The sequence below is a fragment of the Megalobrama amblycephala genome, linkage group LG1 (assembly GCF_018812025.1).
Source record: "Megalobrama amblycephala isolate DHTTF-2021 linkage group LG1, ASM1881202v1, whole genome shotgun sequence".
Taxonomy (NCBI): Eukaryota; Metazoa; Chordata; class Actinopteri; order Cypriniformes; family Xenocyprididae; genus Megalobrama; species Megalobrama amblycephala.
The window spans coordinates 31,190,242-31,215,225 of NC_063044.1; the positions used below are offsets into that span (position 1 = coordinate 31,190,242).

The 24,984-nt window shown below is 37.9% G+C and overlaps 1 protein-coding gene across 2 annotated transcripts; it reads left to right on the forward strand.

Annotated features, from left to right (window-relative positions):
• The first annotated feature begins 424 nt into the window (after positions 1-424).
• sdr42e2 (short chain dehydrogenase/reductase family 42E, member 2) lies at positions 425-23,421 on the forward strand. Of its 2 annotated transcripts, XM_048189456.1 has the most exons (12): positions 425-1,537; positions 3,616-3,999; positions 5,655-5,750; positions 6,694-6,751; positions 7,043-7,161; positions 10,304-10,379; positions 11,479-11,561; positions 17,005-17,142; positions 17,244-17,309; positions 17,424-17,487; positions 17,652-17,725; positions 22,507-23,421. In XM_048189456.1, the coding sequence occupies exons 2-12, from the start codon at positions 3,655-3,657 to the stop codon at positions 22,732-22,734; spliced, it is 1,347 nt and encodes a 448-aa protein (XP_048045413.1). In that variant the 5' UTR covers positions 425-1,537; positions 3,616-3,654; the 3' UTR covers positions 22,735-23,421. The 2 variants fall into 2 exon arrangements, with proteins under 2 accessions (XP_048045413.1, XP_048045421.1); XM_048189464.1 differs by lacking the exon at positions 425-1,537 and having other exon boundaries at positions 3,444-3,999.
• Positions 23,422-24,984: the final 1,563 nt, after the last annotated feature.

The following is a 24,984-nucleotide window of genomic DNA, read 5'->3' on the forward strand; positions in this document are numbered from 1 at the left end:
AAAATGTATTGTATGATGGAGAAAATTCAGTATTACTCTTACTAAAAAATAAAGCTGCATCTGATTATGCTATGTTAGCTACTTGACAAAATAGTGTATTTCTCTGAGGCATGATAAAGCTGAAATTAAAATTGATTTAAACAATAAGACTAAACGTGTTGAGCTATATAACAACAATTAGTTTTCTGTCTATAAATATATCAAAACAGTTGTTCCCTTGTCTATTAAAACATGTAAATATTAAAGTGTATTTGGTGTTTCCATGGTTTCTACAAAATAAAACCGGAAACCGAGGCAGACCGAGGGTGACGTAATTGACAGGCGACTCCTCACATGTCCCGGAGCCTTGGTTAAAATTGCAATTTTCTCACGATTTACAAATAGTTGCAAACATTTGAGATATTGTAAGTACTCAAGTGAACAAAATATATAACACTGGTGGTTTTTGGATATTTTACTGCAAAAATCATATTTTACACACATTACATATTGCACCTTTAATAAGCTTATGGCTAAAAATAATATTTTGGAAACATATTGTAAATAGGTATCTGTTATAAAAAGCATGGTTGAAAGAAATGTGACAGCTTTAATGTTCAAATTGCAGCTTAAGAGCATTTGTGATTTGTCTGGCTTCCGGTGTCATTCACTTCCAGTTATTTTACCTGTAAAAAAACTACCCATTTGTATTGCAAACTGGTATCATAAACACTGGTTTGTACCACAAATAGTTTTAACGTTTACTGCACTTTGTTTTTCTTTTAGTTTCTTACCTATAGCGGTTAATAAATTGGAAGATTCGCACATTCACAGAAATGTATGGGGGACAGAATACTTTAGTTTAGATTAAACTGGGCCCGGCAAGGTAGGCTGGTGGGGTGCTCTAGCGTAATCACACATCTCACTTCACATAGGCATATAGGCATTACATAGGCATACATGAATTCCAGTATCATACAATTTGTGCCATGATATTACCATCTGACAGTATTTGGGGAGGAGGGGAAGTATACAAAGTATATTAGCATTTTTCTTTGCTATTGTGCATTTGTGATGCCAAAGATCTGATACTCGATAGATAGATAGATAGATAGATAGATAGATAGATAGATAGATAGATAGATAGATAGATAGATAGATAGATAGATAGATAGATAGATAGATAGATAGATAGATAGATAGATAGATAGATAGATACTTTTTAAATATGACAAATGAATACTTTATACTGCACTGTAGCCTATAAAATGCATCAATAATATGCTTTTGCAGGATCATTCAATGTATTATACGTTTGAAAAGTAGTTTTGTTTTCACATTTTATTCTTTTGATATTGTTAAATGTAAACTGCATGACATGGCATGCTAGTGCTCATTGGCTGCTGTGTAGGTAGGTTCGCGCGCACTCGCTGTTTTACGGTAACGCTCTCAGGTGAAGCGCAGGTGATTGACAGACGCAGAACACCAGAGACACTAGCGGGATGACGCGACGCGCGCGCAGCTGATGGACACAACACATATGACCAGTTACTGACAGGTAAAGCTTCGTTTTAAAGTTTACCAATCATCAAAAAATGCAATGTGAAGGCGCGAGGAAAGAACAAGAGGGACATGCAAATTTAATGACATTCTTAGACATTTTGAATATTATATCAATTGCATTTCAGCTTAAAAATGCTTAATCTATTGCTATTTTCTACGGTTTTCTTCGATGCTGATAATGAAACGTGCTTACGTGTGTATAGAGAACTTAAATCGATTATTTTATTACTGCTATATCGGTATTGGAGAAATGTGTAGGCTATAGTTTCCATTCTGGGTCACACTTTATTTTACCAGTGTTCATGTTTCCATCTACTTACTGATCACAAAGTTAATTCTAATGAACTAAATGCACTTGGTACTTCTTTCTTTCTTTCTTTCTTTCTTTCTTTCTTTCTTTCCTTTTTTTTTTTTTTTTGCTGCACTACTTGTAAAACGTGTAACATGAACACTGTATTGTAATATAGAAAATTAAAATGTTTTGGCCTACAGTATACTGACTCAAATATAATTTGTTGAATGATGTCTTTCTATTTGCAATGTTTTTTTTTTGTTTGTTTGTTTTTGTTTTTTTTTAATATATACCCTTTTTAATCAACAACAAAGAAAGTCCCTTTATCATGACATAAATATGTAGGCTACATATGGTTTGATATACTGTAGAGCCATATCTTCTAATACTAAAGACTGTGTGCAGAATTTTAGCTGGATTCATAATATGGAATGCAACAAGATCCTAACAAAACAAAAAACAAAAAAGGAGGAAAAAATCTTTATGAATCAAATACAATCTTACAGCTTGACTTAGAATTTTGTTAGATATATATTTTTTTGTCTTATGTTGAACCTGTGAAGCACTTGTCAAATTCCATTGGTTATTTATTGAAGGTTGAGTATAACATCTTCCATTTTCTTCCATTTTTTTATTTTTATTTTTGCTGCTTATTCAATATTGTTCAACATCAGAATAAAATAAAATCATGGAATAAAATCAAATGTGTTGACAGTTTAAAGTGTAGACAAAATATTCATATTTTATATATTACACATTCATGAATTTCATTAAGCCATTCATTCAGAAAAATCATTTAAAATGATGGAAATTATCTAAAAATCCTATACAATTTCTTTACAGTTTGATCAAAAGATTTGATATATTTGGTGTTTTAACTGTGACACAAAAAAATACTGACAAAGTCACATGATTTCAGTAAACAAGGCTTCTTTATGTCATAAGTGTTTCGAAACGTTTAGTTTGACGTTTAGCTCCGAACCACTGATTCAAAACAAAAGATTCATAAAGCTTCGAAGCTTCATAAAGCAGTGTTTTGAAATCGCCCATCACTAGATATTGCTGAATAAAGTAGATATTTTGGGTTTTTTGGCACACAAAAAGTATTCTCATCACTTCATAACTTTAGGGTTGAACCACTGTAGTCACATGAGCTGTTCTAAATATGTCTTTAGTAGCTTTCTGGGCATTGAAAGTGTTAATTGTCTTGCTGGCAATGCAGGCCTCACTGAGCCATCGGATTTCATCAAAAATATCTTAATTTGTGTTCTGAAGATGAACGAAGGTCTTACGGGTGTAGAACGACATGAGGGTGAGTCATTAATGACAGAATTTTCATTTTTGGGTCAACTTACCCTTTAATGGGCTCCAGAGTTGTTTTACAACCCACTGATTTTTACTGTATGGACAAAAACAATTGAAAAATTTTTTCAAATATCCACTTTTGTGTTTCACAGAAAAAAAGAAAGTCATAGAGGTTTGGAATGACAGGGGTTGAGTATATGATTTTTAATTTTTGAGTACAAGTGATATTGGATCATTCTAGTGATGATTTCTGATTAATTTTAAAGTGTAAATGTTGCTATATTCAAAAAGTATAGCAGTGTGTGAAGACTCTAGCAGTTTTTGGTAAGGGTTTCAAAGCGAGTGTAAGGAAAAGTTTGGCATCAGCCTCTTTACATGGAGAGGTGAATTATGCATTCATTCACTCACTCATAGGCAGATCTGTTTCACAGCAGCCGCTCATTCATTAGACTCTCACTGTCTCTGTTCATCCCCAGACTGGACGCAGTGGAGGTATCTGAAGCCCCGTGTGCATTATGAAGCAGAGCAGGTCCTTGTGTCAGGTGGAGCAGCTGCCCTGTGCATGTCTACTGGACTGTCGCCGGCAGACCCACAGCCGCAGCGCCGCCGCTGCCCCAATCAGACACAGAGCCAACGGGGCGGTGGGCGCCTTGTGCAACAGTCCCAACTGCGTGGTGGCCGGCAGGCTGGAGAGCCCAGAGCAGAGGCGGTGCGGGGCCAGCAGGGTGCTGGTCACCGGAGGGGCCGGATACTTCGGATTCAGGCTGGGCCGTGCTCTGGCCGGACAAGGGGCCACGGTCTTATTGCTGGATCTCCACAAGCCGCCCTGGGATATCCCAGATGGAGCTGTCTTCCAGCAGGTACAGTGAAACTGGAGAGGAGAGCATTGGGTTGTCGAGGGGCTGTTGGGCAGCGGGGCGTAACAGAAGCAGGTGGGTGCCAGGTGCACTGCTGAGACAGGACAGCAGCCTCCGGTTTCAGCACAGGTCTTCATGACTCTTCACTGACACGCTCGGATGTCTCGGAGAAACCGCTAGGCTCCGGGAAGAGCCGTGAAAGTGAATCTGAAACTGCCATGTAAAACAGTACTTGACAAGGTTTCAGCAGGTTTTCGCAGTTTATGGTGTATGATAGTTATTGGTTTAAATCAGTGGTTCTCAACTGGTGGGTCGCAGTGAAAAAATGGTCTAATCTTACTGCAGAGGGGAAATGGCTTAAAGCAACTAATAATATCATTGTTTATAGTTAGGATAGCAAAATAAAGAGGGAGGAGAAAAATTTCAGTAACACTTTAGTATGGGGAACACATATTCACTACTAACTATGACTTTTCCATCAATAAACTCCTAATTTACTGCTTATTAATAGTTAGTAAGGTAGATGTTAAGTTCAGGTACTGGTCATGCAGAATAAGGCATTAATATGTGCTTTATACGTACTAATAAACAGCCAATATTCAGGCTAATAAGCAACCAGTTAAAAGTGAGATTTGTTCCCCATACTGAAGTGTTACCAGATTTTCCATATCCTTGATATCAAAGATTGTGCATTCAATCAAACACCAACGTGGTAAAAGACAAACAAGTTAGACATGTACAGGTTGCATGACATGTTCTCATCCTTGAAAATCATGAACAAATCTGTGCAAAAAGTGCTCTTGCAGAAGTGCCGATTATTCCTGCCAAACAAAATGTAACCAGTGAAATATTCTCAAATATTGAAATAATTTAATTTCAAGCGAAAATTAGAAACCAAAATTGACAATTTTTTTGTATTCAGTTCATGTCCCATTAATAATTATTGGAACTTTGCAGTTTTACATGGTAATATGAATAACTTTTTATATGGTAATAATAACTTGCATGTTGAATTTGAGGGATGTATCTTTTGTACCAGTGTTTTTTTTTACTGAGTTGCCACTTGATGTCCAATGTACCAGTACATTAGTGAAGAAATTTACATGATCGATGAGGATACAAAAATCGTAAGTTTCACAGATAGCACGGTGACATTGATACAATGTTTAGTTTTCATCCAAACCATCATTTTGGTTGAGATTGACATTTCAGTGTTTAAAGTGTATTGGATCAGCATTGAAATTTCGATGAAATCCGACAGCATACATTGGGTGGATTGAACCAATATCGCTTTGCCATGTTAATTCAATGCAATTAGTGTTGACGCATCAGACTTAACATTGTTTCAATGGTTGTTTGTAATCTGGGATATGTCTACATTGATCTGGAAACACTATCTAAAAGTAATCTAAAGGTTTTAGGCAAATTGTTGTGTATATATATATATATATATATATATATATATATATATATATATAATATGTTGTATATATATATATATATATATATATATATATATATATATATATATATATATAAATCATATACTGTAATGGGTGTAATGAATGATTTCTGCACAGATTGCGTTCTTTTGCACATCAGTGTGATTGAATGGCATTATTATGATTCAGTACATTTGTGTTCTGTTTTACTCCCAGATTGATATCCGGGATTATGATGCCCTGTATAAGATCTGTGCAGGAGTGGACGTAATATTCCACACCGCTTCCTACGGGATGTCAGGTCCTGAGCAGGTCAGTGAATATAACATGCATCTGATCAGAGCTCGGGTTGTATTAGAATCGACTAAAACACTGAGCCAGATTTCATGTAACATTACTTGAGTCCCCATTTTACATCACAGTATATTAGTATTTACATGTAGAACATTTTAGTGTGCATAAAACAGGCCATATCACATCATTCGGTAGCACATTACAATAAGGTCCATTAGTTAATGTATTAACTAACATGAACTAGCCATGAGCAATACATTTGTTAGTGTATTTACTAATCTTTGTTAATGTTAGTTAATGAAAATACAGTTGTTTATTGTTTGTTCATGTTAGTTCACAGTGTATTAACTAATTTTAATAATGTATTATTAATGTTGAAATTAACATTAACAAATATTAGATAGATAAATAGATAAATGCTCTATAAGTGCAGTTCATTATTAGTTCATGTTAACTAATGTAGATAACTGATATTAACTAATGAACCTTACTGTAAAGTGTTACCCATAATTATTTTATTATATTCTTTTATATGATGGATTATAATAGTTTTAAAGTGAAAAAAGTGTAAAGTTGATGTGCTGATATGTTAAGTTTGCCATAATATCTATCTTAATTATCATTTTTTACCTCGCCCAATGTATGTAATTGAAATCGGTACAATTCTACTTTGCACACTTTTTATAAAACCTTTTTAAAATCATATTTTCTATCAGTTTTACATTTGTGAGTTCTTTTTATAACAAAGAATCACAGTTGTCAACTAATTAATTAATTAAGGCATAGTTGTTATAGGCTGTAATAAGATTAATTTGCTATGATGTGGTAAATGCTTTAGGTTTCATTTTTCAATTTGACATCTATTATTGTTGCATTATTATATCTGAGTGTTTAAGGAGTGAACTGCTATCATAACATCATGAAGTGAAATACACTGCTCATGTATTTTCTTGTTCTACAGCTGAGGAGAAAGCAGATCGAGTCAGTCAATGTTGGCGGCACGAACAATGTCATAAACGGTGAGCTTTAAATATTTATATCATTTAGTACTGTAACTGTTAGGCCTATTATTCAGATGAGTGTTTCTCACTAGAGCTTGTATTCAAAGGATCCAATGGTATTTAAAATATTCCCCATTCGTATGATTATAAGTCCTTCTAAGATACCTTCTTTTGACCAAATTCACATGCAAAAGAAGGTAATCTTAGAAGGATTTAAGAAAGAAATATTTAAGAAAGAATAAGAAGTTTAATATTATTTAAAGTATGCTGTAAGTGTTTACCGACCTGGTTTTGGTTGGCGTGTTGTAGTGTGTACGGAGCGGGGCATCTCGAGACTCGTCTACACCAGCACAGTGAATGTGGCGTTTGCTGGCAGACCCATTGAGGATGGAGATGAAGACTCGGTTCCCTGCGTGCCGCTGGACATGGTGAGATGCTGTGATTTATCTTGCATTCAGACAGTTTCTGAAGTGCACATGTTGGTACATCAGGAGGTTTGTTCAAAATTGAGACTTGTTTTTTGAACACCAGCCACCCCGGCTCCAGCTTTGAGGTGGGCCAAGTGTGAAAAAAGGAGCAGGTTTGAAAAATACACCTTGGGTGTGCATTACTACGGTTACCACACCTCAAGACATTGTTCCGATGTTGTATTTTAAGACATTTGTCAGGTTTTTGTCCTTAAAACATCTTGTGTGTTGGACTTGCATCTCATTCCAAGCCTCCGTTGCTCATTTCAAAACATAATTTTAGAGCTAGTAACAGAGGCTTGAGCCATTGATAACAGACTAATGCATTTATTGGATATAGGAGATTGGAATTATTGGAGATTTGTTATTGAAGATTGGAGTTATAGTGATAGATTGATTAAGCCTGTATGAATTACCTCAGTTGGTTCACTCTCTCAACAGTGTTCGGCAGCAGCGTCTCTATAATAGTGAAGCTTCAAGTTCACAGCGACGTTACTCCCTCGATACTAAAAAACGTCATGTAATTTTGCAGATGCAAAACTGTTTTATTGATAGGTCGCAGGGCAGTGCTGACAAGAATTTTCTGTGCATGTGAATGTTTCTGTCTGTGTGTCTGTACTGTATGTGTGTGTGTTTGTATGGGAGGGAGAGCTGGAGAGAGTGTGATTTCCATAGATAGTGATGCATCATCTGAATGAAATTAACAGGTTATTTAGTTTTACAGCTTGTTATCTGATTTCATGAAATCCACCAATTTTGTGATAGGTTGTTATTTAGTGTGGGGCCATGGTGGGCCAAGCTCCTGATTAGGTGGGCCTATCTCCTGATTGAGTGGGCCAAGCTCCTGATTAGGTGGGCCTATCTCCTTGTTGGGTGGGCCAAGCTCCTGATTGGGTGGGCCAGGCTCCTAGTTGTGTGGGACAGTCTCCTGGTTGAGTGGGCCAAGATCCTGGTTGGGTGGGCCAAGCACCTGGTTGGGTGGGCTAAGCTCCTGGTTGGGTGGGCCAAGCACCTGGTTAGGAGGGGCAAGCTCCTGGTTGGGTGGGCCAAGCACCTGGTTAGGAGGGGCAAGCTCCTGGTTGGGTGGGCCAAGCACCTGGTTAGGAGGGGCAGGCTCCTGGTTGGGTGGGCCAAGCTCCTGGTTGGGTGGGCCAGGCTCCCGATTGGGTGGGCCAAGCTCCTGGTTGGGTGGGCCAAACACCTAGTTGGGTGGGCCAAGCACCTGGTTAGGAGGGGCAAACTCCTGGTTGGGTGGGGCAGGCTCCTGATTGGGTGGGCCAAGCTCCTGGTTGGGTGGGCCAAGCACCTGGTTAGGAGGGGCAAGCTCCTGGTTGGGTAGGCCAGGCTCCCGATTGGGTGGGCCAAACACCTAGTTGGGTGGGCCAAGCACCTGGTTAGGAGGGGCAAACTCCTGGTTGGGTGGGGCAGGCTCCTGATTGGGTGGGCCAAGCTCCTGGTTAGGTGGGCCAAGCTCCCGATTTGGTGGGCCAAGCTCCTGATTTGGTGGACCAGGTCCTGGTTGGGTGGACCAGGCTTCTGGTTGGGTGAGCTAGTCTCCTGGTTAGGTGGGGAATGCTTCTGATTGGGTGGGCCAGACTCGCCCTGCCCCACTGTGGAGCCAGGCCTGTTCTAAAACCTTTTTTGCAAACCACAATATTGCGACATTAAACATAAATCTTAAATTGTATTACTTCGGCTAATTAACATCTGAACTAGGAGAAACTGCAATCTCTTAATGATATAATCAATTTTGGTAACACTTTACAATACATGTGCACTAATATGCACTAATTCATTCTTGACTAATGCACAGATAATCATGAGTGAATGTATGACTCATGAAGAACTAAACCATTTATAAATGACTGTCACATCAGCAACTAATAAAAAATCTAATTATTAGATTAAGTAATATATGAATTGGGTCTATTTTTGTTAAAAAAAATTAAAACGTGTAAAAAACATCACAAAGTTAAATTTAAATATAATCACCCTAATACGAAAGCAAGAGCACCCTCAGTTGATAATGTAATAATATCATACTGGCTAAACAAATTTGGCAAGCGCTCCATGTGTTTTTGTGTTTGCACTCTGGAGAACATCAAATGTTTCTATTTACAATGTTTTTTTTGTTTTTTTTTTGCAGCGGTGAGAAATGTAGCCAATCACAGTTATGTTTGTTGATCTCTTGAACGCACTGGCCATTCGGAGGTGTTTAATTTAGTCAGAATCGTCTCACTGCTTAAAACACGGAGCCATGGTGATGCAGCCTGCCTTTGAAAGCGGCCTTCGAATTGGGATGCAGCTCATGTCAATACCGGATGCAAGCGGCACGATTCAGCACAACACAACAAAATATATAAAGAGGAACTCATTATAATCAGTGATGCTGTCTTCTGTACACTGGATGTACTGATCTGTTACATCATGATTATTGCGATCACAGGCATCAGAAGTGGATGACTTTCACTAGGGATTACCGTGTCATGTTGAAGTTGACTCGTGCTTTGCTCCTGTGTGCTCCGGTTCACTGTCTCGAAGAACAGTAGACTGAAGTTAAGGAAGGTTAATGGAATCAAATTAGTCCATCCGACACCTCACTCGGGTGATGCACTGAAGTGCTACACAAGTCACCCGCTTTTGTCTGCCCAAACTTCATACATGAATACATAACATCTGATGAATCATACAACGGTACAGCTTACACACTCAGATTTCACTGGCGCTCATTTTCGGCCGAGGTTGACTTATGTTTGATGACTTTCACAAAAGGCTTTGTTTGTTTATGAGAAATTATTTCTATGGAGTATATATGCATTTTGTTTACCATACTTTTTACCATGTCTGGGCACGGTATTGAATTAACCATATTGATAGCCTTTATATAATATATTGTGGTTTATAGTGTGTTTTGGTCAAAGATTAAAAAAACAATTTAAATTTATCAAATGAATTGGACACTTTATAATCTGAGCACTTTTATTGAAGAATTGATATCCTATATTTCATTTGAGGATTACACTAAGTCATTGTACAGTTTACAAATGATCATCAGGTCTTGTCATTTGTTTAAATGTGAATTTTTTTTTGTTCTTTCTTCAAGCACATAGACCATTACTCCAGGACTAAAGCCATCGCTGAACACATGGTGCTCGCTGCCAATGGAAGATCAACAAAAGGTACGGAAATGGAAACGTGTTGATCTCTGAAGTCAATCTTGTTATTGCGCACAATAGCAATAAGCGCAAGTGGTGTCATGTACCCTGATCATATTGTGTGTGTGTGTGTAAATGTGTGTGTGTCCACTGCTGATGAGGTACTGAGGTAATGGCTGCTATGGTAATGACCACAGCCTGCAACCCAACCCAACCAGACCTGCTGACACTGTTTTAAATTTAGACCTAGGCTTAACAATAAAACCCAGCACGGGGGAAGCGGTGTGTGGGCTCTGTGCTAATAATCGCACACCTCCTTACAAAACACAAAGTGAGAAACAACTTTTTCAGGAACATTGCAATTTAAAGCAGTCTGAAATTATATTATTAGATGCACATTTTATTATTTTTTCTGGTTTATTTAGTGAACTCTTCCAGATCAGCATTAGATTTCTTTGATGATATGAATAAAAAAAGCAAAAAAAAAAAAAAATAATAATAATAATAGAATGATATACAGTATTTGCCAGTGTGGCTGTTGTGGAATTTGGTTAAAGTTAAGCATGTATGGCAAACTAACATGTAATTTCTATATAATGTAATTTCTACTGAAACATGTATATTATGTATTTAAATTTAAATGATGTACACATTTGTAATGATGAAGTTGCAGTTCATCCATCCATACTTACATGGTCTTTATTTGGACCAATTTGTAATTAATATTATACCATTTGCATACTTTTAAGTCTTGAAGTACACTACAAGTGCACATTCAATACATTAAGCACACTACTTTTTCATAAGAGAAGCAATGGTACTTGTATAATGTAATCATTTAGTAGCATAGTAAATATCAAAAAATCATAGCATTCATGCCATGGTACAACCACAGAACTCTTTTGTAAATGTTATATATCTCTCTAGCAGCACATGATGGCAGTATTGACAACGTAAAAAGTCTCATATTGGTTGCTCACTAGTCAAAACTGGATATTTCAGAGTTGGTTCAAAGAATAAAATCTTGTTTAGATTATATTTAGGCATCTAATGATATATTTGTGAATATGAAAACATAGGTCATGGATAAATTGCTTATAATATTGAGGTATTATTGTGATAGGTGGTGGTCTTCTACAGACATGTGTCCTACGCCCCTCTGGTATCTACGGTCCCGAAGAGAGGAGACATTTGCACAGGGTGATGGTGAGACCACTCATTCCCCTGTTTCATTTTCACACTTTATCCTCTTTTACAGTCTCTCTCTCAGATCTCTCTCAGATCCCAGACAGTTGTACTTTGCAGGCTCAGCTGTGCCAATGTGCCCAGAGCTGTACAATATTAATGGAGTCTGTGAGAGGCTCTTGTTACAGCATGTGTTTCTGCTGTGCCTGTACATACAGACACATTGCTGTCTGTGCTTCTGCTGTCACTCTACATGCAAACATATTTCTGTTTGTGCTTCTGCTGTCACTCACTACATACTGACACATTTCTTTCTGTGCTTCTTGTGTCATTCTACATACAGAAGCATGGATTTGTTCCTGTTGTAACTCTACATACAAACATGTCTGTCTGTGCTTATACTGACACATGTGTGGCTGTGCTTCCTCATGTAATCTCTACACAATTAATCTTGTATTCTACTCACCCTCAGTTAAGGCCCTGGTATACTCAAAGTTAATTTTTGTTGTTTGATTAAGGCTAAAAAGAAGTGAGAAAACAGAAAACAGCTAATCATAGCGATGTGGATATGTTTGCATAAGCCCTGCAATTCGGCACTCCAGTCAAGTCACGTCACGTTTATTTATGCAGCACTTTATACAACTTCATTTTCTACGATAAAGAAGCTATAAAGAAGCCCCGATTCTCTGAAACATTGAGTGAAGAGATCCACCTATGGGAAGGGCATTAGCACCTGACCTCTGCTGAAGCATCCAATTGCACCAAGTCTGGCTTGACAGACAGGTGCTACCTTTCCTCAGAGAGCATGTTCGCTTCTCGTCCAGCAAGCAGGGCAAGCTTGGTGGATCTCTCCACTCAAAGTTTATGAGAACTGGGGTTACAAACAGTAACCTGTCGTTCTCTTTCATCATCTCATGTTCGAGATCCATATCCCATTCCCACCATCCATATCCCACCATCTATGGGAGATATGGACTGCTTCCTGATTGCCCAATACACTCACAGTGAGGCCCTGAAAGCTAGACGATGGTCACCTGAGAAGGTGGTGCTTTACGTCACAAAGTAGCAAACCACACACAAAGTGAGGGTGCTACCTCAGCAAAGAAATTAAAGGTTCCCTAGATTCAAAAATTGAATTTACCTCGGCATAGTTAAATAACAAGAGTTCAGTACATGGAAATGACATACAGTGAGTCTCAAACTCCATTGTTTCCTCCTTCTTATATAAATCTCATTTGTTTAAAAGACCTCCGAAGAACAGGCGAATCTCAACATAACACTGACTGTTACGTAACAGTCAGGATCATTAATATGTACGCCCCCAATATTTGCATATGCCAGCTCATGTTCAAAGGCATTACACAAGGGAAGCCAGTATTAACGTCTGGATCTGTGCACAGCTGAATCATCAGACTAGGTAAGCAAGTAAGGACAATAGCGAAAAATGTCAGATGGAGCAATAATAACTGACATGATCCATGATATCATGATATTTTTAGTGATATTTGTAAATTGTCTTTCTAAATGTTTCGTTAGCATGTTGCTAATGTACTGTTAAATGTGGTTAAAGTTACCATCGTTTCTTACTGTATTCACAGAGACAAGAGCCGTCGCTATTTTCATTTTTAAACACTTGCAGTCTGTATAATTCATAAACACAACTTCATTCTTTATAAATCTCTCAAACAGTGTAGCATTAGCCGTTAGCCACAGAGCACAGCCTCAAACTCATTCAGAATCAAATGTAAACATCCAAATAAACACTGTACTTACGCGATTAGACATGCTGCATGACGAACACTTTGTAAAGATCCATTTTGAGGGTTATATTAGCTGTGTGAACTTTGTTTATGCTGTTCAAGGCAAGCGCGAGGTCCGTGGGCGGGGAGCGTGAACATTTAAAGGGCCAGCAGCCCTGAATCGGTGCATAGTTAATGATGCCCCAAAATAGACAGTTAAAAAAATTAATTAAAAGAAAATCTATGGGGTATTTTGAGCTGAAACTTCACAGACACATTCAGGGGACACCTTAGACTTATATTACATCTTGTAAAAAAACGTTCGATGGCACCTTTAATGAGATGTGGTAACATGCATACATGAATAAACCTGAAAATGCACACACTGATGACATTTTTGGTGTCAGGTGAGGGTACAAGGACATGCATATTGACATGAATAAGCTGACAGTCCATGCTTAAAATGGGAAAATGGTATTCATTGTGTTGGGTTAAGGGGATCAGATGTTTCCCAGGGGCTCAAAAGGCTGTTGAGACAAAGGCTCCAGCACCATGGAGAGTTCCCACTCTGGAACTGCTCTTCTAGGGACTGGAAGGGAATGGAGAGCACCCTTCATAAATCTACGAATAAGGGGGTGTTGCCCCACTGTAGCGCCGTCAAACCCAACATGACATGCAGCGATAGCAACTAAATAGACGTTAATAGTAGAAAATTTTCCACCAGGAAAATTTTCCAGGTCTAAAATATCGTGAAGATTAAGTCCGGTGACGTAGGACTACGTGTGACTTTTCAGTTCCAGCTGGATTTCGTCCTCTGCATATAAGCTTAATAAAGCCTGAACCTCGTTGTTGGTCCATCGGTTGTGTTTTCAAACTCCATTGTCGAATGGTGGTTGAAATAAAATGTTGGGTGGAGTCAATCAATCAAAATGCTACGTGAAATCAATCAGCATGTTCAGCGCCCGAGTCCCACCCCAGTAAGTTCCGGAACTTTGAAAAAGTAGTACCCCGCAAGCAGGTACTTTCTGAGAGGGAAATTTTTACCCGGAACTTCATTTAGACCCTTTGCAGGCGAAACCGGGTGTGCCTCATATGTCCTGAAAAGTGAAGCTGCGGACTCTTTGATCGCCCCCTGGAGGCTGGATGCAGTACAGGTCATAAACCCCGCCCTCTCAATGCAGTCGAATGAGACTTCAGTGAAAACTTAAAAATAAATTCTGCTTCAAATAAAACTTTCTGAAAGATGGTTTTGGTCATTTAAGGTAGTTGTTATCACGCTGATTTATATTCAATTGTTCGTTTTTGTGATAAGTTTGATTTTAGCTAGCAATTTGGTGCTATAGAAACGGGGTGTGTCATCGTGATTCACAGTTGATTGACAGCTTCTCTGAGGACTGTCGGAGCTTCGAGGGGAGATTGAAGATAAATAAATAACTATTAATTTTCAATTTCTGTGTTATTTCACAACAACAAAATGAGCTGTTCAGCAGTAACTGTACTAACTGACCTACAGGATCTGACGGATATCTGAGCTTTTCTCAGTAACGTTAAATGTGGACTTCATAAGCTAAAAAGCATAAACGTTATTAGTTAAGATAACACGCCTAACGTTAGCCATGACGGGGGGAAAAGCAGGTGATCGTTATCTGGCAGTTATAATTATTTTTATGGGTATAAAATAATAATTAGCAGGATAAAACTAATGATAGCCTACTCTAATTAATTATAGAGCACTGTCTACAGCAATCGATCTCCTGTAAGGTTAGTTTAAACATTTTATTTAAAATGGCAGGACCGTTTCTGACATTTTAAAGTTTCTAGAGGCATATTATATTGAGTTCATCTACTGAATTTGCTGTTTCAAAAATATTATTGCTCTAGAAACAGAATAGCCTATTATTTTATAGGTAGAATTTTAAATTACGTATAATTTATATAGCCTATTTAAAATACATCAATGATGACGCAGTCGTCTGGGTGGAAGTTTGATACCGTGACTCTGCCTCCGGGCTCCACTGACAAGTCTTTCTGCGCATGCCCAGGTTCCAAACTTTTTTTTTTTTTTTTGACGTTTTTGTGTAACGTGTCCGTTTTGGCTTCAGTTCAATACAATGGAAGGAAGCGGCATCGCGTCGTTCATCTTTTTTTACAGTCTATGGGCGAAACACATTGAGTACCACTCCAAAGGCCCTAGTTCCTGGGGAAAGTTACTGCGGTGAAAACTGAGCACTGATATGATATCAACCGGCACCACTCTTAAAACACACACCACTTCATATAGAGACCATATAAAAGTGGCCCTAACAATCCGAACAGTGGCAATAACATGTGGGGGAAGCCCAAATGTGTTTAAGTCTGCCATCTCACGGGCCAAGCCCAGAGGCCCTCCCTTTCTGGGTGAGGGTGGTAGATTTCCCTGTTTTCTTGAGACAAGAGGTCCGTTCGTAATGGGAGGAGCACACAGAAGAGGACATACAGAAGAGGGATGATCTCTGCCAGCCATGGTACTTTGGGCCATCTGGGTGCTATCAAAATCAGAGTCAGGCTTTGTTCTCTTACCCTGACTAGGGTAGGCGTTATTAGGCAAAGAGGGCGGAATGTGTAGAGTAGCATGTTGGGCCATGGATAGGCCAGTGAGCCCATGCCAAGGCCTCATCCCATAATGATGTGATAGACGGCTGCCTGGCCAAATCTCCTCCACAGCAGACTCAGTACCTGAGGGTGGAGGTCTGACAAGAGGTCTGCACCACAGTTCAGAATGCAAAGGACATGGGTCTCCTGTAATAACAGAAAGTGCTGCCTGTTCCATATTAACGGCTTGTGAGCTAGACCCCTGTGTGCGCGCTGATGTTGCCTTGTTCCCCGTCAGAGTCAGACAATCCTAAATCGATGCTCTGTGCATCAGCCACTTTGAGCCTCCGGTGCCAGAACTTTAGTGAGTTCCAAATAATGGCTACCATTCTTGAGAAAGTTGATTGCTTCTTCAGCTTTTTTTAAGGTCCATGCAAACAACACAGAAGGAATGGGAATCCCTTGCAGTGATGAGGGCGTCACAAGCGGCCAGACAGAATCATGACTGGTTGTCCCCGGGTGTAACCATTGTTGATTTCGAAAGCACCATGACGAAAAAACAAACCAAATTAAGATTTCAAATGGTGGATAGCCGAAGGACAGGGCAAAAAAAGGCAAAGTAAGAGGTGGGCAGTCTAATGGAAAGTACGAGCGTGGGTGGCTTTTAGGAAAAGGTCAGCTAACTTGGTTAACAAGACAAACACCTCTGGTGGAGGCTGATCCAAAGATGTGTCCAGACAATCGTGAAGTCCATAAACCAACAAGCTGTGAATAAAGTTATCCAGAGGTCGTGAGAAGAATGTCAACTGAGGAAAGGTAGTGCTTGCAGGTGCTTTATGCACTCTGGTAAGGGGCAGTCCCTTACCTGGCATTGGGCACGCACTCCTGTCTGTCAAGCCAAACTTGATTCAGTTGGATACTTCTGCAGAGGTCATGGTACAGATGCCCTTCCCATAGGCAGATCTTGAACACGAGATGATGAAAGAAAACTCTAAACAAACATCTTTTTGGCCTAATTTTGTTCAAAATAATGCCACACTTTTTGTTTTTTGCTTGAAGGATATTGGGGCATTTAGAGGGTGTTGCTAGCTCTGTGAAGATCTGTTGATTGTAGAATGCAGAAAAAAGGTTTTATTATTCTCTTCTCTTCTCAGGTAAACGTGGAGAGGAGGTTGTTCAGCTTTTGTTTTGGGGATCCTAATGCCAAGATGAACTGGGTGCATGTGGATAATTTGGTGATGGCTCATGTTTTAGCAGCAGAAGCCCTCACTGCAGAAAAAGCCTTTGTGGCGGTATGTGTGAGATGATAGAGATTTCTCCTTTTTTATTGCAGTATTGAACCCAGATTATGTATAATGTATTTATTGCTCATTTGTCTTTTTTTTTTTTTTAGAGTGGACAGGCCTACTTTATCAATGATGGGGAGTCCGTCAATGTCTTTGAATGGTTGACACCTCTGGTGTGTAGCAATCAATCCAAGTATATTTAATTAACCCATATATATTTGAAAGTTTTCTCTGTTGTACTACAATTATTTGCTATTTTAAGCAGCTATACGTATATCTATTTCCAGTTTGAAAGACTGGGTTATGGTCGGCCACTGATTCACCTTCCTGTGTTTCTGGTCTACTCAGCAGGTGTGACTACAGTGAAATTAAAATTATTATTATTTGATAAAATGTTGTTGTTGTTGTTTCAAGTTCAACTATCAATCTTATTGTTTATTTATTTTGTAATCACATTTTTGTACCTAGAGCTTGAATTGAGAAATTAATTTGTTGAACTTTCTTGTTTTCTCCAGCAATTCTGATGGAGCGACTGCATGTGACTCTGAGTCCTATACTGGAAATCCCATTGATTCTGACAAGAAATGAGGTAAATTTGTTCTCTCCAGCCTTCATTACATTATGCAGTTTGCTCTAATCACTTTTTCCTAATAAAGTTGTTCTGATGCCATCTTGAGAGCAGTGTGAAATTGCATTCCCTTTCCACTATTATAGGTAATTAAACTCCATTAACAATCAGAGAACTTAGGATAGAGAAACACACCCTGAGGAGCTGTATAACCATAGTAAAACCATAGTACGATTAACCAATAGTAATATGTATACTGAATATCAACAAAATTATATCATGATAGGATTTAATCATTTAAGTTGTATAGCTTACACTCACTGGCCACTTTATTAGGTACACCTGTTCCAGCCAATCACACAACAGCAACTTAGTGCATTTAAGCATGTAGACAGGGACAAAATGATCTGCTGAAGTTCAAACTGAGCATCAGAATGGAAAAAAGGTGATTTAAGTGACTTTGAACGTGGTTGTTGGTGATAGACGGGCTGGTCTGGCAATACCACCACAACAACCACCAACCACCAAACAGGATTGTTGAACATGGCAATGAGTTCACTATACTCAAATGGCCTCCACAGTCACCAGATCTCAATCCAATAGAGCACCTTTGGGATGTGGTGGAATGGGAGATTTGCTTCATGGATGTGCAGCCAACAAATCTGCAGCTACTGTGTGATACTGGTATTAGTGCATGTGCAATAGCTATAGCTTAGGTTACCGTCAGCATATAGGTACTTCTTTTAATGCATCTGAACATGCACAGAAGCTCTAGTACTCCTGCACTCAACATAATGAACATAGAGTTTACATTCTATAATCCATCAGATTTCCTAAATCATATGAGCAGGCATCTGTAACTATGAAACACAACAGTCTGCATGTGCCGCCTCTATCTGTTTAAATATCACAGCGGATTCTGGGATGGTAGTAAAGGACGACAAACAAGTTGGCATAAAGTTTGAGCAAGAAACACTGGTGGTGTGACATGCATTAGTCATGAGAAACAGAAGCCACGGCCTGAAGGGGCGATTCTGGTCAGATGGCGGCAGGTTTGATGATTGCTTTGTGAATAAAACATGAGACACCAGCTCCTTGCTGGAGCTTTAGGTTTGAGATGGACAGGTGAAGTGCCACTGAGGAAAGATACACACACACAAGCACACACAAGCACACAAACCAGGAAATGAGTATGTCAATCACACGATGGCAATCTCCATCCCAGTTTCTGATCCAAATCGTACACTATATAATATACACAGTGGCACCAAAACTACGCATCAGGACACTTAAATCACACTTTTCCAAGTGGTTTGCACAATGAATGGATCTATTATTTTATCATTTGGAACTAAACAAGCCTCTGTTTGGTTTGATATTTTGTTAAAATGCAGTGACATTCATAGTGTCCAAATACTTTTTGTGGCCAACATATATCTATATTAGTTCAATGTGTCATGTATTACAAGTATACATTCTGCTCTGTGGTGTTCTGTACACTAGATGGCACTAATCTGTTTCATAGCATGATCTGTTCACACAGCACAGTCATCTCTAAATAATCCAGATGTGGGAATTTACGTTCTGAGCTTTACGTTCTTTGTTATCAGAACAAAATGTCAGATCTACTCCTGTCTTCTAGCAACTATTCCTGAGTTTATGCTAAATTATGTATTAAACTGATCTGACTAACCAATTAGTTTGAACTGTACCCTGTAAGGAAATGTTATAGAAGAAGGTCTCTAATTTGATTTGATTCAATTAAAGTTTATTTGTATAGCACTTTTCACAATACATATTGTTTCAAAGCAGCTTTGCATCCTTGATTACAATATAAGATGAGGATAATATTACAATATGAGGATAATTTTTGAAAGTTTCACGTGTCTATCCAAAGTTGTCTTCATTCATCTGAAAACTTCACAGTTGCCTGAACAGTGTTTCCAGAGTGCTGACACTGGGACTTTTCAATGTTCAATGTATCTCTTCACTTGTCTGTGTTAATACTTTATTAGGTAGGCTACACCTTGCTAGTAGGGGTTGGATTTGGACACCTTTTTGCCTTCAAAACTGCATTAATTCTTTAGGCTGCATATCCATAATGTGAATATCCCATTCCACCACATCTCAAAGGTGCTCTACTGGATTGAGATCTGGTGACTGTGGAGTCAGTTTCAGTAAAGTGAACTCATTGTCATGTTCAAGAAAACAGTTTGAGATGATTTGAGCTTTGTGACATGGTGTGTTATCCTGCTGGAAGTAGTCATCAGAAGATAATACACTGTGGTCATAAAGGGATGGACATGGTCAGTAAAAATACTCAGGCAGGCTGTGGCATTTAAGCGATGCTCAATTGGTACTAAGGGGCACTTTAAGACACTTTTAGAATCTTTTAATTTATTTTCACACTTTGGGAAAAAAATATTTTAAAAATTTTGTTTCGGTGAAGAAAAAATGGAAGTCAGGTGTGTAAATAAGAACAAACATGCAAGAGGCAAGCTATGGTTAGGGCCCGCTTACACGATTTTCATCTAATCTGTTGATACTACTGTGGAAAAATAACATCACAAACATTCATTAGCCAAGACGATAATCTTTATTATGTGTCCCCTGTCACCCCGCACACACTTCAGACGGCTCCTGGTCTAGACAGCAGTGTGTTGGGTCAGGGGAACCGACTCTGGCTCTCGGCCCAGTGGAGATTTTCCATGTAGATACCCAATCTGAAGGCTGGTAAGGGGAGAGAGACTGTGGGGGCATTTTATCGTGCCAGGAGAGCACGCGGGTACAGAGCCACTCAATGTAAAAGTAATGCCAGGTAAAAGGAGGTCATTAAAGCCATTAGTAAATGTGAAGGCCTCAGAATCTGATCTGTGAAGTCAAATCCAGAGCCCATCTCTCAGCGTAGTGTTCAACTTCAGGGCAATCTGACAGCGACACCTGTTAATGGGATAGTTCACCCCAAAACCTAAAGTCTCATCATGTTTTAATCAGTTTCTACAACTAGAAAAGTAGTCAACTCAAATAACAAACATTTTTTAACTGAATGATTGCTACAAACAATTACAGATCCTTGTGAAAAAGAAGTACACTTTAGTGTACTTTTTTAAAAAAGTACTTATTAAATACTATTTACTATTTTGCAAGAATATACTTGTGCGAACTGAATGTAACTTTTTTTTTTTACATTTAATTGCATGTTGTTTACAATTAAATTAAATTCTAAAACAGTTAGTTCCTTTCCTTGATTCTGATTGGTCAATAGCTGTTTTATTCATGATAAAACACGGCTATGACCGCTTCACTCAACGGTTCTGTGTATTATCACTACACAACACCCTTAGCAACCACTCTTAGCAACGTGAACTGTATGTTCTCAATTGATATTGTTCATTGACGCTTACTATATTATGTAGAAGAGTGTTGTGAGAAAAAGATCGATTGAGCGAGTTTATTAGCTGCATTCACATTTAGCATTTTCCTTCAGGTCAGTCCTATGTTCATAATTAAAAATCTGTTTATATGTCTGATGTATTATCTTGTCCTTTTAACAGTTAAGGGGTTTTCCCGTGACTGACAGCGCTAGTCAAAGCATTTGTCAGTTGCGTCTTGTTCCATGTTCACAACAATTCAGTCTTTTCAGTGTAAAAGTCTTCGCTACTGACTCACACACTCATAAAAACAGTCTTTGCCGCCATCTAATGGTGTAATAATGTAACTTCTGTTGCTGTTCACGGTCAGGGACTATTTTTTTCCGGCGGAAGGAAGGCTTTTAGAAAAAGTTTACTTCATGAAAGTTACATTGATACATATTTCTGGCTTTAATATTTGTATTGTGTGGTAACTGTTTTTTAAAAGCAATAAGGTACTCGAGGCTGGTGCTGTATCATGAATAAGTCACGGCTGAAGGGGTTGCACTTAAGTGGGACTTAAGTACATCTTTGTCATTAAGTACATATTTGAAATTTAACTTTGAAGTTACTGCTGAATGTACTGACACACATTTATGATAAACTAAAATATATTTTAATTTAATTTTTATTGAAACTTGTATGTCATGTATTTAAATATATTTGTAATAATAAAGTTGCAATTTAGTACATTTAAAATATATTAACTTTAAATGTAATATCAAATATTACTACAGTTAAAATTATAATCAAGTACTTTACATGTGCTTTAGTAGGTTTGTCAATGCATCAAAATAAGTACTTTAAAGCATGACAAACGATTTTTGAAACAATCATTTAAAATGTACAATTTAAAAGTAAAATGTTTAATTTAACTTTTGGTTACACTTTGGTTACATTGTACTTAAGTAATATTAATTAACTACTTGTACTTACTATAGAGTTAAAGTTAGGGTTTGGTTTAGGGTTAGCTATAATTATGCTTAATTTACTATAGTAAGTACGTCACCTTAAAATAAAGTCTTATGTAACATTTTTACAAAAACACTTTAAAAGTTTACTTATGTGTGTTCAGAAAGTAATAAAACAGTGGTCTTAAGTGGTCTTTTTTTTTCATTATATTTTCTGCAAGTACAATTTTTAAGTAGCTACACTGCAAGTACACATTTAATACAATAAAGTGCACTTCTTTTTAACAAGGTGAAGCACCAAAGTTCTGCTTTGAAAGCTTGTGTCTCTGACATGTACAGTAGGTGAAAGGATGTGACCTGTGTGTCTGATCTGAGATCGCAGAGACATCAGTACTATCATCTCATCTCTGTCTCAGATGAGGTTGCTATTAGCATGTTGACCACTCCTGACACGACCGTCTGACCTCTGCATCCCTTGCAGGTGAGAAGCATTGCTGTCAGTCACACCTTTAAAATCGAGAAGGCACAGCGAGATCTGGGCTTCATTCCTAAGAAGTACAGCCTGACCGACTCTGTGGATCAGTACCTGCGGAGCCGACCGGCACGATCAGCCGCGTCATTTCCCAACACACAGCACCTCTTCCTGCTGCTCCTGCTGCTTCTGATCGGATTCATCACCCTCATGATCTACTCTGCAGCCTGGGAATAATACGTCTTAACCATTCAGTCTCACTTGTAGGGTTTGAACTAGGGCAGAGCGATATAGAGAATTTAAAATGACTTGGTTGGCAATATAAAATGACACAGCATTGTGAACATTACATAAAAACTAATTTGAGAGCATTCAAAGAGATGTTTTAAATCTTTTCTATGAATCAGTTTAAAGTCACCATGAAATCAGAATTGACATTTTTTTTTTTTTAATGAAATATTGCAGTATTTATTATAAATGATTTATCCATGCACCTCATTATTTATTTTTGTTTTAATTCATGTGTCCTCATAATCTTTAATCAAAATAACTTCCCCTCCCTCTTGCAGCGACATCTCTTCTCTGATGATGCGATTACTGGCACGAGGGCGGGGCGACCTGTCACTCACATGAGATCCACCAATAGCAAACCACAACCATCCAATCAATTCCTCCTGGATAAAATCAAGTCCCGCCCTACATTTGTTCTTGTTCGAGAAGCCGTTACACTCAGATATAGTATGTCACATAGGGAAGAAAAAATTATTGCAACTTCCATTTCATGCTGACTTTGTACCGTCCACTTCAATGAACCAATTCAAAAATTAATAATTTGCTCCACTAAAACAAAATCATGCATAATTATTGCTTTTTATTACTGCGTTTTGTTATATTGGTGTGCATACAAGTTAAATTTATGAAATATCATGGTCCCACTTTATATTAAGTGGCCTTAACTACTATGTACCTACATCAAAAAATAAGTACAATGTACTTATTGGGTTCATATTGAATTGCAAAACACTTGTGCTGCTATTGAGGTGGGATATGGGTAAGGTTAGGGAAAGCTTTTGTGGTATGGGTAGGTTTAAGGGTAGGGTAAGGTGTAAGGGATGGGTCAACAGTGTAATTATAAATGTAATAACAGAAATTAATTACAGATGTAATTACATGCAGGTGTTTTTAAAATATAAGTACAATGTAAAAACATGTATGTACACAATAAGTGCATTGTATCAAATGATTAATTTAAATGCAAGTACATAGTAGTTAAGGCCACTTAATATAAAGTGGGGCCCTTGCGTTAAACATTTTCAATCTAATAGGCGACACTGCAGTTTGGTTCAGATTTTGTTGGAATTACAAAATTATTTTTTTTAAGGTATATCGCTCACCCCTAATTTGAACCTGCAACTGTGTTGCGGGCTATGTTTCTCAAATGCATTGTAAGCCTAAGTAGAACATTTTCCACCAATGGTCTTTACGATCAACGTAGCTCACGATGCTTTTGAGAAACGCAGTCCAGATCCGATCTTTAACTACAACGCCACACCACCTCAGAAACAAAAATCACTGTATCACTGTATATTGGACATGATCTATATTGACAGATTTAAGGGATGTGATTTAGGCTATGTGTAAACTTGAAATATAACCTGCAGAGCTGCTTGGGAACTATATCACTCTCTCACTGAGAGAAATAAATTGCTAGTAGATATGTTTTAAAATGATGCTAGTTAGTACTTAGACAAGAATTTATGTATTTGTAGGTTGTTGTTTTTTTTAATATAATATTGTCTGCAGCCCATGCATTCTGATTATTTTGGAATAGGTAAGAACAAGTCACTAGCAGTGTGATCTTGGCAGATTTTTGATGTGTACATTAAGCATGATGTTGAAAAGTTATATCACTCACAAAAAAGTTTATTTTACACCTAATTGATAAGATTATTTTCCCATGGTCTTCCATATAACAAAGTGTGTTAATAGTTGCACTTCCTGAATGTGTGCATTGCGAGAGGAATGTATGTTTATTTCAGCATACACTATATCTTTATATACATTCATATTCATACTTAAGGATATTCAGTTATATTTTGTTCAGATGACCCAGAATAAAGACCTTTTGTCTCTACCTCAGCAGAGAAGTTCAAATAAGGTGAATAAACATATAAAATGTCGGTTACACTTTATTTTACAATGCTGTAGTTACGTTGTAATAACTCAAATAAATACTGAGTACTATTAATAAACTACATGTACTCACTATAGAGTTAGGGTTAGGGTTTGGTTTAGTTACTTGTAATTATGCATAATTTACTGATATTACTATATAAGTATATGTAGTAACGTGTAACTACGGCACAAAATTAAAGTGTTACAAAAATGTCTTTGAAAATACAGTTTAAAAGAAAGTATATTAATACTAAGACAGAGAACAATACTGTAGGTAGACAGACACAAAGAAAGCCGTATTGTCTTTTCTGT

Excerpts from the sequence above, each read along its gene's own strand:
- sdr42e2 (XM_048189456.1), top strand. The coding sequence starts at position 3,655 with ATGAAGCAGAGCAGGTCCTTGTGTCAGGTGGAGCAGCTGCCCTGTGCA. Across the intron at positions 10,380-11,478 it reads CAATGGAAGATCAACAAAAG|GTGGTGGTCTTCTACAGACA; the intron begins GTACGGAAATGG and ends TTATTGTGATAG. Across the intron at positions 11,562-17,004 it reads GACATTTGCACAGGGTGATG|GTAAACGTGGAGAGGAGGTT; the intron begins GTGAGACCACTC and ends TTCTCTTCTCAG.